Source organism: Castor canadensis, chromosome 5 (assembly GCF_047511655.1).
Source record: "Castor canadensis chromosome 5, mCasCan1.hap1v2, whole genome shotgun sequence".
In the NCBI taxonomy this organism is placed as follows: domain Eukaryota; kingdom Metazoa; phylum Chordata; class Mammalia; order Rodentia; family Castoridae; genus Castor; species Castor canadensis.
Genome location: NC_133390.1, coordinates 159,385,609 through 159,401,003, shown reverse-complemented (window position 1 = coordinate 159,401,003; position 15,395 = coordinate 159,385,609). Strand labels below are relative to the sequence as shown.

Genomic DNA, 15,395 nt, shown 5'->3' with positions numbered 1-15,395 from the left:
CACATGTTGGCGGGAGAGAGATCCAATGCCCGGTTGGGGCTGCAAGAGAGGGAATTAGGATGCTGACAGGACGTTACAGCTTTTGTGGGGGGGGGGGGTGTGTGACTGGGGTTTGAACTCAGGGCTTCACACTTGCTACGCAGGCATTCTTACAGCTTGAGCCACTCCTCCAGCTGGGCCTTGGTTCTGATGTCTTTCTGTGGCATTGTGGTCAAGCACAGTCCAGGCTGCTCCCTGGGAGGATAGGAACGGACTCCAGCCTGACTCTCTTCCCCAGAACGCCCTGGCGCCCCGCGAAGATTTTCTGCTTTTTGGGGTGCTGTTCGAGGCCACCATGATTGACCCCGCGATGTCCTCGCAACCTATCAGCTTCGAGATTTCCATTGGTGTGTGGTTTAGCTGAACCCCTTAGAGTAACGGGTTGAGGGTGGTCACTCTTGTTACATACTTTTGGCCTGCAAGAGGCTGTTGACCTTCAGTAAGAGTGAATTCTGACTTCTGCTGGGGCAGAGTTAGAGGGAAGGTTCTCACCACAGTCTGTTGACCGCTGACCTTTGTTGCTCTGGGATTAGGTTGCGCAGGCCGCCGGGAGGAACAGTTGGGCCGAGGGTCCCGGGCTGGGGAGGAAACCGAGAGCGCCATGGTGGAGGCACAGCCTCTGCTGGAGTCTGAAGACGTGGGAGCCGGGCTGGAGAAGGATGAGGAGGCGCTGGGGATCCCTGTTCAGAGGCCCGAGCCTGTGGATGGCAGCGGGTGAGTGCTCCTAGTAACTGGAAGAAGGATATTGGGAGGTCCCAAACACCCAGGACTCCGGAAAGCCAAGCCTCCGCTCCTCTCCGTCTGGCCCAGGCCATACCTCTGCTTGCCCCTGCGTCACCGCAAGCCCTGCGTGCGCGTGTGGAGCCGCTGGGAAGATTACACGTGGCGGCTGCAGAGCAGCAACTGCCTGCGCAAAGTGGCGGAGAGGCTGGTGAGAGCAAAACCGGAGGAAAATTTGGTCTTTGAGGGAACTCCAAAGCCGGTGGGGCCTGCACTTTATTGGTGCGAGGCCAGGGGCCCAGGGTCTAGGAGTACCGTTTCGGTGCTAACTGAAAGGGCCAAAGTTGTGGGAGGACAGGGATTTAGAATTGGACAACCCAGTAAGAGTCTAAGTGAAGGAGGCGGGTAGAGCTGTTGAAGGCCCAGTCCCACCAGGGTAGAACCAATAAGGGGCTAAAAACAATTGAATCAGAATCCTATGGAGCCAAAGAAGGGCAGCCCAAGAGCGGGTGAGACTTTAGGGTGGGAGGTGGGGTCTGGGCCAGAGGCGCTCCAGATTCAGATTCTACCCTCCTTACTTCCCCCCCCACCCCCACCCTCACCCCCACCCCGCACACACACCCGCGGCTCCCAGGACCTGGGGCTGCAAGAGGTTGAGAAGACGCAGCGAAGATCTGGCCTGGGCGCCTGCGCACGGCTCAAACAGACTTTGGAAGAGCTCGTGGCTGGGAGCAGGTGAGCAGAGACCTGAAGACGGCTTGAAGCTGCTTTTGCTCAACACTTTATAGAAGCATGAGAAGGAGATAATTGTCTGTATCAAGCGAGGTTTTGTTTGTTTTTGTCACTGAAGGTTTTGGCTTTTTTTTTTTTTTTTTTTGCGGTACTGGGGCTTGAACTCAGGGTCTTCACCTTCAGCTACTTCACCAGCCCTATTTTTGTGAAGGGGTTTTTGAGATAGGGTCTCGCGAACTATTTGCCTGGGCTGGCTTCGAACCTCAATCCTCCTGATCTCTGCCTCCTGAGTACTAGGATTCAGGCTGTGAGACACCAGTGCCGGACTTGTCACTGAAGGTTTTCAAAAGAAAAGAAAAGTGATACACTCTAACTTAAAAAGGATAAGTGGTGAAGGGGTGGTGTAAAAGAGGAAACAGAGATCACTAAAGAGGAAATGGTAATAATCCAGGTGATAAATGATGATGAATTGAATTTAAGAGGGTTGGAGATGGAGTATCAAGAATAGACAAGAAAGGCTGGTGGAGTGGCTCAAATAAGCCCTGAGTTCAAGCCCCATACCAAAAAAAAAAAAAAAGATTCAAGAGCTGGAGACGTGGCTCAAGTGATAGAGTGCCTGCTTAGCAAGCTAAAGGCCCTGAGTTCAAACCCAGTACTGCTCCCCCCAAAAAAAAATGGATTCAAGAGAAATTTTGAATTGGAAGTGATATGTCAGGATAAGAACGTGTAGGAAAGGAGGAAAATGTATTAAGAGTCATGGTTGCCTTCCAAGATTTTGACTTGCACAGCTGTGTAGATGGTGCCATAACTGAGCTATGGAAAATGAGAATGTCTGAAGGAAGGAGGGAGGGTGAATACCAGAAGCTCATTTCTGAATGTGAACGTTGAGATATCTATTAGATTTACACGTTAACATATGTAGTAGATAGGAAGCAATAAGAATTGAATTCTGCCTGGGAATGTAAATGTTGAAATATCATTACACTTTTGAGATTGAACAAGCTCGTCTAGGGAACAGAGAAAGATCTGAGGACCTGCAGAGACTATGGTGGAAAGAGGGCCTCCACCAAGGCCCCTGAACAGGAGAGGCAGTGAGGAAGCAGGTCCTAGGTGTACTTTACAATAATTCTTTTTTTTTTAACAAAGAAGAATCCTGGGCTATGAGTTGGCTCAAATGGTAGAGTGATTGCCTAGAAAGCATGAGGCCCTGAGTTCAAACCCCAGTAACTACCACCATAAAGAAAATTTGAATAAAAAGAAGAATCCACTTGGATTGACTGAGGTGGCCTGTGGGCATCCAGGAGATGTCAGGGAGCAGATGGCCACATGGATCTGAGGCCTTATTTCTAAATCTATCTGGGTGACACCATTCTCTACCTGCAGCCCCAACCACCCCTCCCTGATGTGCTGGCCTGCTCTGAGGGAAGTAGACCCAAGGGTCCCATGTGCTCTGATTTGGACTCCTTCCTTCTTTTTGTGTCCCTGCTTCCTGCAGACAGTTTTGCCGTGGTGCTGAGCGCAGGACGATGACAAGGCCCAACATGCTGGATCGATGTCGAGGGAAACTGCTGATACACAGCCTGGTATGCATTGAAACTGGGAAGAGGGGTGCCCAGCTCAGACTGTTCACTCATGCTCTATTATTACCTTTCCAGAACCTGTTGGCAAAGCAAGGACTGCGGCTTTTACAGGGTCTGAGGCAGGGGAACATGCAAAAGAAGATGGCATTGGCCAAGAAACTCCTGGCCAAACTGCACTTCCTGGCTCAGGAGGTAATGCCTTCCCACCCATTTCCCTGCCCAGGATACCCTCTCCCCTAAGCTTTGGAACATTCCAGAGGTGTGTGTAACACTTGTCCTTTGGAATAATATCTGCTCAGAAGGCTCCGTTTGAAGCAGTTGAGAGAGAGAAAGAGAGTTCTAGGATCCAGTTGGGATCCAGGGAATATTCAAGTTCCCTTTGGATGAACATTTGAGAGTAAATTCCTCGGGAATGACCTTCCTGGTCTGAATCCCTGAACAAGAGTAAAGGGAGTTCATGTTTTGGGCTTCATGTTTTACAAAACATCTGCATGTGTCATCTTGTGTGATCCTTCCAACAACCTTACGAGAACTTTATCCCATATGACAGGAGCAGAAACAGAGGCTTAGGGAGGGAGATTGACATGGTCCACCATGTCATAGCTGGTTAGGTGGCAGAGCTGGAACTCCAAGCCAGTTGGATATTGGTTTTAGACCTTGAAGGATAAGTTGGGGTTTGGCAAGTAAGAAAGAATGTACAGCATGTGTAAATGCCCAGAATTGAGAGGCCTGGGCAGGTGGAAGACAAAATGATGAAAGGAGGGGTAAGATAGAAACCTTATCATATTGAATTTTAGTGCAAAATTGCTTTTTTGGGGGTGGTGCTGGGGATCAGACATGATAAGCTTCAGTCATGATAAGCCCACGCTCTACCACTTAAAATATACTTAACCTACTTTTAAAATTCATAATGAAAACCTCCCGTTGTCAATTGACATTTGAAATATTTTATGACATAAACACACATTCTGAATAATATAGTTTAGTTTTGCTGTTTTTCAAACATTAAATTATTTTGCTTTTCTTTCTGTTTTGGTAGTATGAGCATTTCTAGGATGGTAGTTCTCAAACTTTTTGGTCTCAGGACTCCTTTATACCTTTAGTAAGTGTTAGAGATCCCAGCACTTTTGTTTATGTAGACTGCATAGTTTCCATTAAATGAATTAAAAAGGAAAAAACGTAAAAGCCTGAGGAATAAAAAAATTATTTATTGATTCAGCTAAAATAACAAGAGTAGGCTGGCAGAGTGGCTCAAGCAATACGAGTGCCTGCCTAGAAAGTTTGAGGCCCTGAGTTCAAACCCCAGTGCTGCCAAAAAAATAAAAATAAAAATAACAAGAGTAAACCCATTATATGTTACATGTTACCATATTTTTGTAACTATAAAAAATAACTATATTTTCCAGAAGAAAAAACTTAGAAGAGCAGCATCACTTAACATGTTTTTGCTTTACATTTTTTGCAAATGTATAGTTTCAGTTTTCAAGCATTTGTTGAAATGATCCATCTTTTTTTTGTGTGTGTGTGGTACTGGGGTTTGAACTCAGGGTCTCATGCTTGCTAGGCAGGCACTCTGCAACTTGAGCCACTCTGCCAGCCCTTTTATGTGTTGGGGTATTTTCAAGATAGGGTCTCATAAATTATTTGGCTGGGCTGACTTTGAACTGAGATCCTCCCGATCTCTGCCTCCTGAGTAGCTAGGTGTGAGCCACCAGCTCTGGCCTTCATCTTTTGATTCTTATGATTCCTACATCCTTTAGATTTTTTTTTTGCAGGACTGGAGTCTGAACTTAGGGCCTCACACTTACTAGGCAGATGCTCTACTGTTGGAGCCACTCTGCCAGCACTTTTTTATATTGGATATTTTTGAGATAGGGTCTCACTTTTGTTGCCCAGGCTGGCTTTGGACTGTGATCCTCATGATCTCTCGCTCCTGAGTAGCAAATATTTCAGGCATAAGCCACCGATACCTGGCTATCCTTTAGAATTTTTGTAATTCCAACATTTGGGTTATACATGTGTCAACTTGTACTAATTATTTCTTCTCTTGACCATGAGTCTTATAATTTTTAAATCATATGCCTGGATATTTTAATAAAAGAACAATAGAGACTAAAATAAACAACATGGATAAATCCTCAAGGACATTGTGCTAAGAGAGATAAGCCAGTCACAAAAGAACAAGTGCTGAATGACTCTATTCATGAAGTTCCTAGATTCTTCAAATCTTTAGACTGAGGCAGAAGTGGTCAATGCCAGAGGCTGGGGATGGGAAGTTAGCATTTAGTGGGGATAGAGTTCTGGAGATGGGTGACTGGTGGTAATGGCTTCCAAACAATGAGAATGGACTTAATGCCACTGAACTGTATACTAAAAATGGTTAGTGTGGGGGCTGGAGAAGGGGCTCAAGTGGTAGAGCACCTGCTTAGCAAGCACAAGGCCCTGAGTTCAATCCCCAGTACCACCAAAAAAAGATTAGTGTGAGCTGGGGACATAGCTTAATGTGGTAGAGTGCTAACCTAGCATGACAAACTCTGGGTTCAATTCCCAGTATAACACACCCCCAAAAATTTAAGGTGGTAAATTTTAAGTGTACTTTACAATAATTCTTTTTTTTTTTAAACAAAGAAGAATCCTGGGCTATGAGTTGGCTCAAATGGTAGAGTGATTGCCTAGAAAGCATGAGGCCCTGAGTTCAAACCCCAGTAACTACCACCATAAAGAAAATTTGAATAAAAAGAAGAATCCACTTGGATTGACTGAGGTGGCCTGTGGGCATCCAGGAGATGTCAGGGAGCAGATGGCCACATGGATCTGAGGCCTTATTTCTAAATCTATCTGGGTAAACCATTCTCTACCTGCAGCCCCAACCACCCCTCCCTGATGTGCTGGTCTGGATGCTCAGTGGGCAGCACCGTGTGGCCTTTGCCCGGATCCCTGCCCAGGATGTGCTGTTCTCTGTGGTTGAGGAGGAGCGGGGACGGGACTGTGGGAAGATCCAGAGTCTGCTGCTCACAGTGAGGGGGGCTAGCCTGGGGGTGGGCAATGGCACATCAAGGGTGGAGGCTGGGATTCCCAGCCAGGGGTCCCCCAACTATTTTCAACTGTCCTAAAAACCAAAAGGAGATTGTGACTTTTCCTAGAACTGATTGATAATGACATAAACAGCAAAGTTGTTAGGCCTTGGGCCCACACTGGCCCCTTTGCTGGCCAGGCTCTGACATGGGTAGGGCAATGAAAGAGGGACAGTGATACTTGGTACCTTACATGTCTAGGTGGTATCTCTGGAAAAGGTACCCAAAGGGTCCCTAGTAGTGAGAAGCTGTGATCCTTTGGGTAGGAGACAGGGAATGTAAGTTTGCTGAGGATGGGAGGGGACAAAGAAGGGACCCCAGTGAGCCTCCCTCCCACATAGGCACCAGGGGCAGCCCCTGGGGAGGTCTGTGCCAAGCTGGAGCTCTTCCTGTGGCTGGGGCTAGGCAAGCAAGCCAAGGCCTGCACCTCTGAGCTGCCCCCAGACCTACTGCCCGAGCCCTCGGCTGGACTGCCCCACAGCCTGTACCGCGATGGTGAGTATAGGCTCAAAAGGGCCCACCATTCTGTCTGTCTGAGGTGGAACCTCAGTCATGGAACCCCAGGGCTGTCTGAGCAAGCATGGCCCCTTCCTTCCCTTCATCTCAGACTTCAGCTACTTCCAGCTCCGGGCTCACCTGTACCAGGCCCGAGGTGTGTTGGCAGCCGATGACAGTGGCCTCTCGGACCCCTTTGCTCGTGTCCTCATCTCTACCCAGTGCCAGAGCACACGGGTGAGGGCTGGGCTGGGATCTGGAAGGAGGGGGCTGAGAGACAAGATGGGATGGGACTGTGCCAAGGCCCTAAGTCTCTCTTCCCACCCTAGGACTTCAGTACAGGGTCCTGGATGGGACTGCCCTGACTTAAAGTCTGGTGTAGAATGAGAGGTCTTAGAAAAAGAGTCATTTCCTGGGTTGACTTCAGGACTGGGCTCTGAGGATACCCAATGGCAGTAGTGACACACCTGAGCTGGCAGGAGGGGGTAGTCCTGACTCCAATTGAAAATGCTTTCACCTTCATCTGTTCCCACTCCTTTGGTGAAAGCAGCTATTATAAGTATCATTTTGGAGAGAGCTGCTCACCTAGCACATGTGTGGAGTGCTGCCTTCTTATACCTGCTGGTGCCTCCTTCTCTGCATGGCCCCCAAGGTTCTGGAGCAGACACTAAGCCCCCTATGGGATGAACTCCTGGTATTTGATCAGCTGATTGTGGATGGAAGGCGGGAGCAGCTGCAGGAGGAGCCTCCATTAGTGGTCATCAGTGTCTTTGACCACAATAAGTTTGTGAGTGTGGCCTGGCTTCACTGGGGTTCCTGGCCTTGCCCCTCTTATCTCCTGTTTGTCTTGATGTCCTCCCCCACCCCGACCCCCCACTCTGAGAGTCTTCTTTTGTCCTCACTGCCCTGCTCCTCATAGGGCCCCCCAGTGTTCCTGGGCAGGGCTCTGGCTGCCCCGAAGGTAAAGCTGATGGAGGACCCATACCAGCGCCCTGAGCTGCAGTTTTTTCCCCTGAGGAAAGGCCCTCGCCCAGCTGGAGAGCTCATTGCCATCTTTGAGCTCATTGAACTGGACTACAGTGGCCGATTTGAGGTCAGAATACCCTGGCCTAGCCTGTGCAGGCTGTGGGACCTTCTTGTTATTCATCAGGCCATCCAGCCCCAGGGAATATAAAAGATGTGTAGGTCCCAGGGATAGCCCTCCAGGTTCCTTAACCCAGAGAGTGCAGGCTGCAGGTCTGTCCTGAGGTCCCCTCATTGGACCTCCTGACTCCAGGGAGCACGTCAAGTGGCTGGATTCTAGGTTCACCTTACCAGGTCTCCACTCCCAGAGAACCCAGGTTGTGGGTTCATCCTGGAGTCCCCCCATCCTGCATGTCTCAGGATCCCACCCTCCATCCTGTGCATGGTTGCTTTCTGACCCCTGTCCTCTTTCCCCTTGCAGCCTTCAGTGCCCAGTGATGTGGAGCCCCAAGATCTGACACCCCTGCTTGACTCCCTCTCTGGACGCCTGTCCCTGCCACCTAGTGTGCGCCCGGTGCTCAGAGAGTTCCGTGTGGAGGTAGCACCAGGCCCTCAAAGCCCACTCAGTCCCCTACACTGAGTGACCCTTTTGTCAGCTGCAGGTCCCTGATTCTCCCATTCCTGACTTTAGGTGCTGTTCTGGGGTCTGAGGGGCCTTGGTCGAGTGCACCTATTTGAAGTGGAACAGCCCCAGGTTGTGCTGGAAGTGGCTGGGCGACGTGTGGAGTCTGAGGTTCTGGCCAACTACCATGAGAACCCCAACTTTACTGAGCTCGTACAGCATCTGACAGTGGTGAGGCATGGGCTGGGGACAAGGATTGCTGGGCAAAGACATGAAGGAGGGCAGTGGTGGGTGCTTTCCAGCTGGTTATCTTTGCTGACCCATGGGTCAGCAAGCTCTCTATCAAGGGCCAGATAGGAGTGAATATTTCTGGCTTTGTGGGCATATCGTCTCAGCTACAACTATTCAACTCTACCACTGTAGCAAGAAAACAGCTACAGACAATATGCAAATGAGTAAGTGTGATTGTGTTCTAATAAAGCTTTATTTACAAAAGTTCACAGTGGGTCAAACTTGGCTAACAGATCTCTGTATTAATTTGTGAACTGGTGGTGCTCTACTGGCTCTACTAAATGTGAGTGAATTAGCCCAGTGTTCTGAAATATGAATCCCAAAGGATCTATCTAAACCAGGCATGGTGGTGTACATCTATAATTCTAGCACTCAGGAAGATGAGGTAGGAGGATCACTAGATCAAGGCTAAGTTCAGCTACACTCACTTTACCTCACTAGAGACCTTGTCTCAAGAAGCCAAAATGAAAACATTTTTAAACTAAAAATAAAAAAATCTATCTAGCTGGATGCCAGTGGCTCAGACTTCTAATCCTAGCCACCCAGGAGGCAGAAATCAGGAGGATCTAAGCCAGCCCCGGACAAATAGTTCATGAGACCCTATCTTAAAAAAAAAAAAAAAATCACAAAAAAAGGGCTGGTGGAGTGGCTCAAAGTGTAGGCCCTGAGTCCAAACCCCAGTACTGGGAAAAAAAAAAAAAAAAACTATTTAGTTTCTGAGACAACAAAGGATGAGAAGAAAAATACATTTTATAATTTGTAATTGCTGTTGTATGGATTTTGGAGTCAAATTCTGGCAATAACATTTAGTATCTCATTATATCACCTGACTTAAGTGAGCTTCAGTTTTTCTGTGTTGAAAATGGGGGTAATAAATACAAAAGAAAAAGGGTCAGTACTGAGTATGGTGGTTCATATCTGTAATCCTAGCTACTTGGGAGTCAGAGATTGGGAGGATCATGGTTCCAGGACAGCCTGGTCAAAAAGTTAGCAAGATCCCATCTCAAACTACAAGCCACCAAAGTGTGGTGGTGCACACCTGTCATCCCAGCTATGAGGGAGGCTAAAGTAGGAGGATTTTGTTTCAGGCTGCTGGGCAAAAACCTTGAGACCTACTAGAAAAATAATTAAAGCAAAAACAGCTGGAGTCATGGCTCAAGTGGCAGAGTGCCTTCCTAGCAAGTGCAAGGCCCTGAGTTCAAATCCCAGTATTGCCAGGGTAGGTGGGAGGGGAGGGGGAAAGGAAAAAAAAAAAAGAAAGGAAAGGGATTGGAAGAGCATAGCATACACCGGGTACCTCCATGCAGGAATGCTGTGAGCCGTCAATGATAGCACTTTGGTAAAGGACTGCATAAACTGAAAAGTGCTGGGGGTGTGCAAGCGTGCGATGGACACAGAGCGTAGTAGGGCCAGATGCAAGGGGCAAAAACCAACCCAATGAAAACCACTACTATGTCATGACTGTTTCACATGCAGGAGTTTTCAGTTTGAAAACTCACTGTGTTTAAAGGTAATGAAATTGAAAGAAGGGTGTGCACTGAATTTTTTGGTGGGCTATCTTAGTCCCTTCCACTGTTACACCAAATACTTTAGACAATTGATAAACAACAGAAACTTATTGCTCACTCTTCTGGAGGCTGGGAAATAAGATCAAGGCAGAGATAGTATGTGTTGAGTCTTCTCTCATGGCAAAAGGGCAAAAAGGGGCAAAAAAGCTCCCTCAGGACTCTTTTACAAGACCATTAATGCCATTTGGAAAGTCTCTGCCTTCATGACCAAATCACCTCCCAAAGGTGTTTCCTTTCATTCCTTATTGCATAATGCTAATTGGAGAATACACACTTCTTTCTTCATTGTGCACTTGCAAACAATGTGCATTCTTCTATTGTTGAGTAGAGTGTGCCATAGATATCAGTGAGATCAAGTTTGTTTGATAGTGCTATTCGAACATCTTGAGCAAGCCTTGATTGTTTTCTGTCGAGTTATTCTATCTATTAATTGATTAATTTCACAGCACTGGAGACTGAACCCAGGGTTTTACACTTGCTAGGCAAACACTCTACCATTTGAGCTATGCCCCCAGCCCTCTATCCATTATTGATAATAGGATATTGAAGTCTCCAACTATTATTGTTAAGTTGTTTCTCCTTTCAATTCTGTCACTTTTGTTTGTTTTGTTTTTGGTGATATTGGGATTTGAACTCAGGGCCTTGCACTTGCTAGGCAGGCACTCTACCTCTTGAGCCTCCCCACCCCTTTTTTTTCTATGCTGGGTATTGGACCCACACAAGCCAGGCAAGTGCTCTACCACTGAGCTATACTCCCAGCCCCATCTGTCACTTCTTACCTATTGCATTTTGAAGTTCTGTGTTAGGTGCATATGTTTATAATTGTCACATCTTCCTGATGAACTGTCTTGTTTTTTTGGTGGGACTGGCGTTTGAACTCAGGGCCTTGCGCTTGCTAGGTAGGTTCTCTACCACTTGAGCCATGCCCCAGTCCTAAAACTTTTTTGTCTTAAAGTCTATCTTGTCTAATACCATAGCTAACCCAGTTCACTGTGGTTACTGTTTGCGTAGTATATCTAAATGTGTCTTTGAATCTCAGCATGTAGCTACATCTTTTTTGCATCCAGTTGAAAGTCTCTGTATTTTAATTGAAGTGTGTACTACTGTCATATCTGATGTTATTAGTGATATTATTGTTTGTATTTGCATCTGCAAATTTGTTTTCTATACATCTTGTGTACTTTTTTTTCTCCTTTACTGCCTTCTTTTGTGTCAAGTAGATATATATTAGTGTACTACATTAATTCCTTTGCTTGTTTTTACTTAGTAGTTGGTCTAGAGATCATGAATACTGATTTTTCACAGTCTACTTCAAATTATATTAACTTAATTCTAGTAAAATATAGAAACTATTCCCTACTGTAGCTCTATTTCTTCCTCTCTCCTTTATGCTATAATATTCAAATGTATTAAAAAAATCCAGCAATAAATTGTATAATTATTGTCTTCCCCCTTCAGATCTATTGATAGATATGGAATTACTGCATTAAAGATCCTAAATCTATATCTGCAAATTGATCATTGGTCCTTTGCATAAGAACAACCCCATGTTTCTGGTAGCAACTTGTAGGCTCCAAAGGACTTTCATATCTATGATTTCATTTAATACAACAATCCTTCAAGTCCAGGATTGTGTCTCTTTTTATTTGGGAAATGGATTCAGAAGGCAATGATTTACCAGGGCTGACACAGTGCGACTGTGGCAGAGTTGGGCATAGAATGCACCTGTCTGTGCTGCCTTTCCCTCTTCCACAGGTCTTTGGACACACACTTCCTCTTTCTGTCCCTCCAGGACTTGCCAGAACAGCCTTACCTGCAGCCCCCACTCAGCATTCTGGTGACTGAGCGCCGGGCCTTTGGCCGCATAGTCCTTGTGGGGTCCCACATTGTCCCCCACATGCTGCGCTTCATACTCCAGGGTCATGAGGAGGAAAGAGCAGAGGAAGAGACAGAGCACCTGGTGCCAAAGGGACGTCAAGGTTAGGGGCCACCAGATGGAAGTCCTTCTGGTTCTTGTAGAGGCGGCTCCAGGGGAGCACCCAGTGGGACATGGAGGCTGACTTCTTCTAGTGCCCTAACATCCTCATGGGGTCCTTTGTTGCCTCCCAGGACAAAAGTCCCCAGATCCCTTCCTGGCTGAAGCAGGGATATACAGAGGACTCCTGAAGGTGATGGGGTTTACAAGAAGGATGAAGAAGGGGCTGGCACAGCTTGGCATGTTGCTGCTTAGAGCGACCAAGTCCTTTCTTCCCCAGGCTCCTCTCAAGCTCACCCTAGGAGGCCTCCTGGGTGAAGGCCCTGAGCTGGAGGAGGACGTTCCAGAGCCTGAGGAGCTCGACTGGTGGTCCAAGTACCATGCTTCGCTGCAGGAGCTCCAGGGGCAGGTGGGCGGAGGCCACAGGTGGGAACTGGGGGTGGGGTGCAAGTGGCAAGCAGAACGATTTCATTGGGTGTTGGAGCTCTACAGTCTTTCAAAGTTATTTATTACAGTTATCCTTTACCACAATTTATTTATTTATTTATGGGATTGGAGTTTGAACTCAGGGCTTCACACTTGCAAAGCAGGCGCTCTACCGCTTGAGCCACACATTCAGTTTATTGTGCTCTGGTTATTTTGGAGATGGGATCTCACAAACTATTTGTATGGGCTGGCCTCAAACCTTGATCCTCCTAATCTCAGCCTCTCAAGTTGCTCAGATTACAGGCTTGAACCACTGACACCCTGCTTTTATCACAGTCTTAGAAGCTGGGGATAAGTACCTATATTATCTAGAGTTCTGCTGTCCTACCAAAATAGAATGGGAGCTGGGTGCCGGTGGCTCACGCCTATAATCCTAACTACTCAGGAGGCAGAGATCAGGAGGATCACTGTTCAAAGCCAGCTGGGGCAAATAGTTCTGTGAAACCCTATCCTGAAAAACCCTTCACAAAATGGCTGGTAGAGGGCTCAGCGTAGGTCCTGAGTTAAAACCCCAGTACCGCAAAAAAAAAAAAAAAAAAAAAATAGGGAGCCACATAAGTTATTTTAACTTTTTTTTTTTTGGTGGTACTAGGATTTGAGCTTAGGGCCTCACACCTACGAGGCAGGTGCTCTTACCACTTGAGCCACTCTGCAAGCCCTGTCTGGGATGGGTATTTTCAAGATAGGATCTCGTGAACTATTTGCCTGGGGTTGGCTTTGAACCATGATCCTCCTGCTCTCTGCCTCCTGAGAAGCTAAGCTTACAGGTGTGAGCCACAGGTACCCAGCAGTAATTTTAACTTTTATAGTAGCCACTTTAAAAAAAGTAAAAAAGGAACAGGTAAAAATATTAATTTTAATAATACATTTTATTAATGTGATATATACTAAATACCATTATAATAAATCATTATAAAAATTAATAATGAGATACTTTACATTCTTGTGTTAGAGGTAGTCTCAGTTCAGACTGGTCGCTTTTCAAGGGCGCAGTAACCACATGTGACTGGCGATGACTGTTTTGTAAGAAGTGGCTTACAAATCTGGAACTCAGGTTCTCAACTTACCATTCCCAGACAAGGGATGGACTAAGGAGGGGATGAGGTGGGGGAGAGTCTCTGACCTGCCCTTTGATTTCAGCCTAACTTTGATGAGGATGAAATGGATGATCCCAGGGATTCAGGTAAGAGACTGGGCTTTTTCGTCCTTGCTTTATCTGTCCATCCCCCTACCCCCATGCATCTCTCTGACCTGGAGCATTTCTCCTGTTCTCAGACATGGTCAACCTCATTTCGGGGGATGGGGAGGCCCAGGACCAGGGTGAAGCTGAGGTCAAAGGCTCTGTGTCTCAGAAAAAAGCAATCACCACCTTGAAGGTAACTGGATGTTGGGGAGAAGGGACTCTCCTTGGATTCTGGATGTTGGACTGTCACTGAGGTCCTTGCCTTTCAGATCTACAACAGCTCCCTGGAGGAAGAGTTTAACTACTTTGAAGACTGGCTGAATGTATTTCCCCTGTACCGAGGGCAGGGAGGCCAGGATGGAGATGGAGAGGAGGAAGGGTCTGGACACTTTGTGGGCAAGTTCAAGGTATGTTTGGAGAAGGATAGGGGGACCCGGAGCACAGGCAGGGATTCAGGAGGAAAACGTTTTTTTTTTCTTTTTTTGTGGTACTGGGTCTTGAACTCAGGGCCTACATCTTGAGCCACTCCACCAACCCTTTTGTGATGGATTTTTTCGAGATAGGGTCTCTCGAACTATTTGCCCTGGCTGGCTTTGAACAGTGATCCTCCTGAGTAGCTAGGATTACAGGCATGAGCCATTGGCACTCAGCAGGAAAACTTTCTTACCAGGACCTTTTCTGTCTCGCTCCACCCTAGGGCTCCTTTCTCATTTACCCTGAGTCACAGGCAGTGACCTCCTCTGAGCCCCAGATCTCCCGGGGTATTCCCCAGAACCGACCCATCAAACTCCTGGTCAGAGTGTATGTGGTAAAGGTGAGTATCGCAGGCCCTGGTACGGCTCCACCAAACACAAAACCTACAGAAGGATCATATAGTCCAACTTCTTCATGTTTTAGTTCTTTTTGTTTGTTTGTTTGTTGCGGTGCTAGGGATTGATTCCAGGGCTTTGTGCATGCTGGGCTGTGTTCTGCCGTACAGCCACACCCTCAGACCCTTAATGTTTCAGATGGGGTGATATTGGGGGTTGAACTCAGGGTCTTGTGCTTGCTAGGTGGGCACTATACCACTTGAGCCACACCCCCAGCCCCAGTCCTTTTCTTGAGAGCTTGTTTGGAGTTTCTAGCAGGGTCACACAGCTACTGTTGACCAAAGAACAGTCCTCCTCTCTCAGTGATAGTTGTCCTCTTAGACTGAAGGTGCACATATGGAGTGGTGAGGGAGAACAGGGACACCTGCCTAGCCAGCCAGATCTTCCAAATCAACCCTGGCGATCAATGGGATGACAGATGTTGCAGCCAGATCGCCCCACATCCCCCAGTTCTTTTTTGTTGGACATAACTGACCACGTCTTCTTCCTGGAAACTCTTCGCCTGGTCCCAGGACACCGCAATCTCTCTGGAAATGGTGACTTTCTCCTATAATCCCAGCTATTCAGGAGGCAGTGATTGTGAGGTTTGTGGTTTAAGGACAGCCTGGGCAAAAAATTAGTGAGAACCCAATCTCAACCAATCAGCCGGGCATGGTGGTGCTTGTCATCTCAGCTATGCAGGAAATATAAACAGGAGGATCACAGTCTAGACCAGCCCAGGCATAAACATGAGACCCTATCTGAAAAATAACTAAAAGCAAAAAGGTGGGAGGTGTGGCTCAAATGGTAGAGTACCTG

At 47.1% G+C, this 15,395-nt stretch overlaps 1 protein-coding gene across 5 annotated transcripts in view; it reads left to right on the top strand.

Moving 5' to 3' along the window:
* LOC109681888 (fer-1-like protein 4) overlaps positions 1-15,395 on the top strand; it is a 28,876-nt gene that overhangs the window by 6,419 nt on the left and 7,062 nt on the right. For all 5 annotated transcript variants that reach the window (XM_020156827.2, XM_074074636.1, XM_074074634.1 and 2 more), the window contains 20 exons: positions 278-386; positions 573-753; positions 850-970; positions 1,394-1,494; positions 2,987-3,074; positions 3,147-3,263; positions 5,936-6,088; positions 6,487-6,640; positions 6,753-6,877; positions 7,293-7,427; positions 7,560-7,733; positions 8,085-8,201; positions 8,295-8,456; positions 11,877-12,063; positions 12,194-12,252; positions 12,340-12,468; positions 13,686-13,728; positions 13,821-13,921; positions 13,998-14,135; positions 14,426-14,542. In XM_020156827.2, coding sequence (XP_020012416.2) covers positions 278-386; positions 573-753; positions 850-970; positions 1,394-1,494; positions 2,987-3,074; positions 3,147-3,263; positions 5,936-6,088; positions 6,487-6,640; positions 6,753-6,877; positions 7,293-7,427; positions 7,560-7,733; positions 8,085-8,201; positions 8,295-8,456; positions 11,877-12,063; positions 12,194-12,252; positions 12,340-12,468; positions 13,686-13,728; positions 13,821-13,921; positions 13,998-14,135; positions 14,426-14,542 — 2,511 coding nt within the window. The remainder of the gene's footprint in view (positions 1-277; positions 387-572; positions 754-849; positions 971-1,393; positions 1,495-2,986; positions 3,075-3,146; positions 3,264-5,935; positions 6,089-6,486; positions 6,641-6,752; positions 6,878-7,292; positions 7,428-7,559; positions 7,734-8,084; positions 8,202-8,294; positions 8,457-11,876; positions 12,064-12,193; positions 12,253-12,339; positions 12,469-13,685; positions 13,729-13,820; positions 13,922-13,997; positions 14,136-14,425; positions 14,543-15,395) is intronic.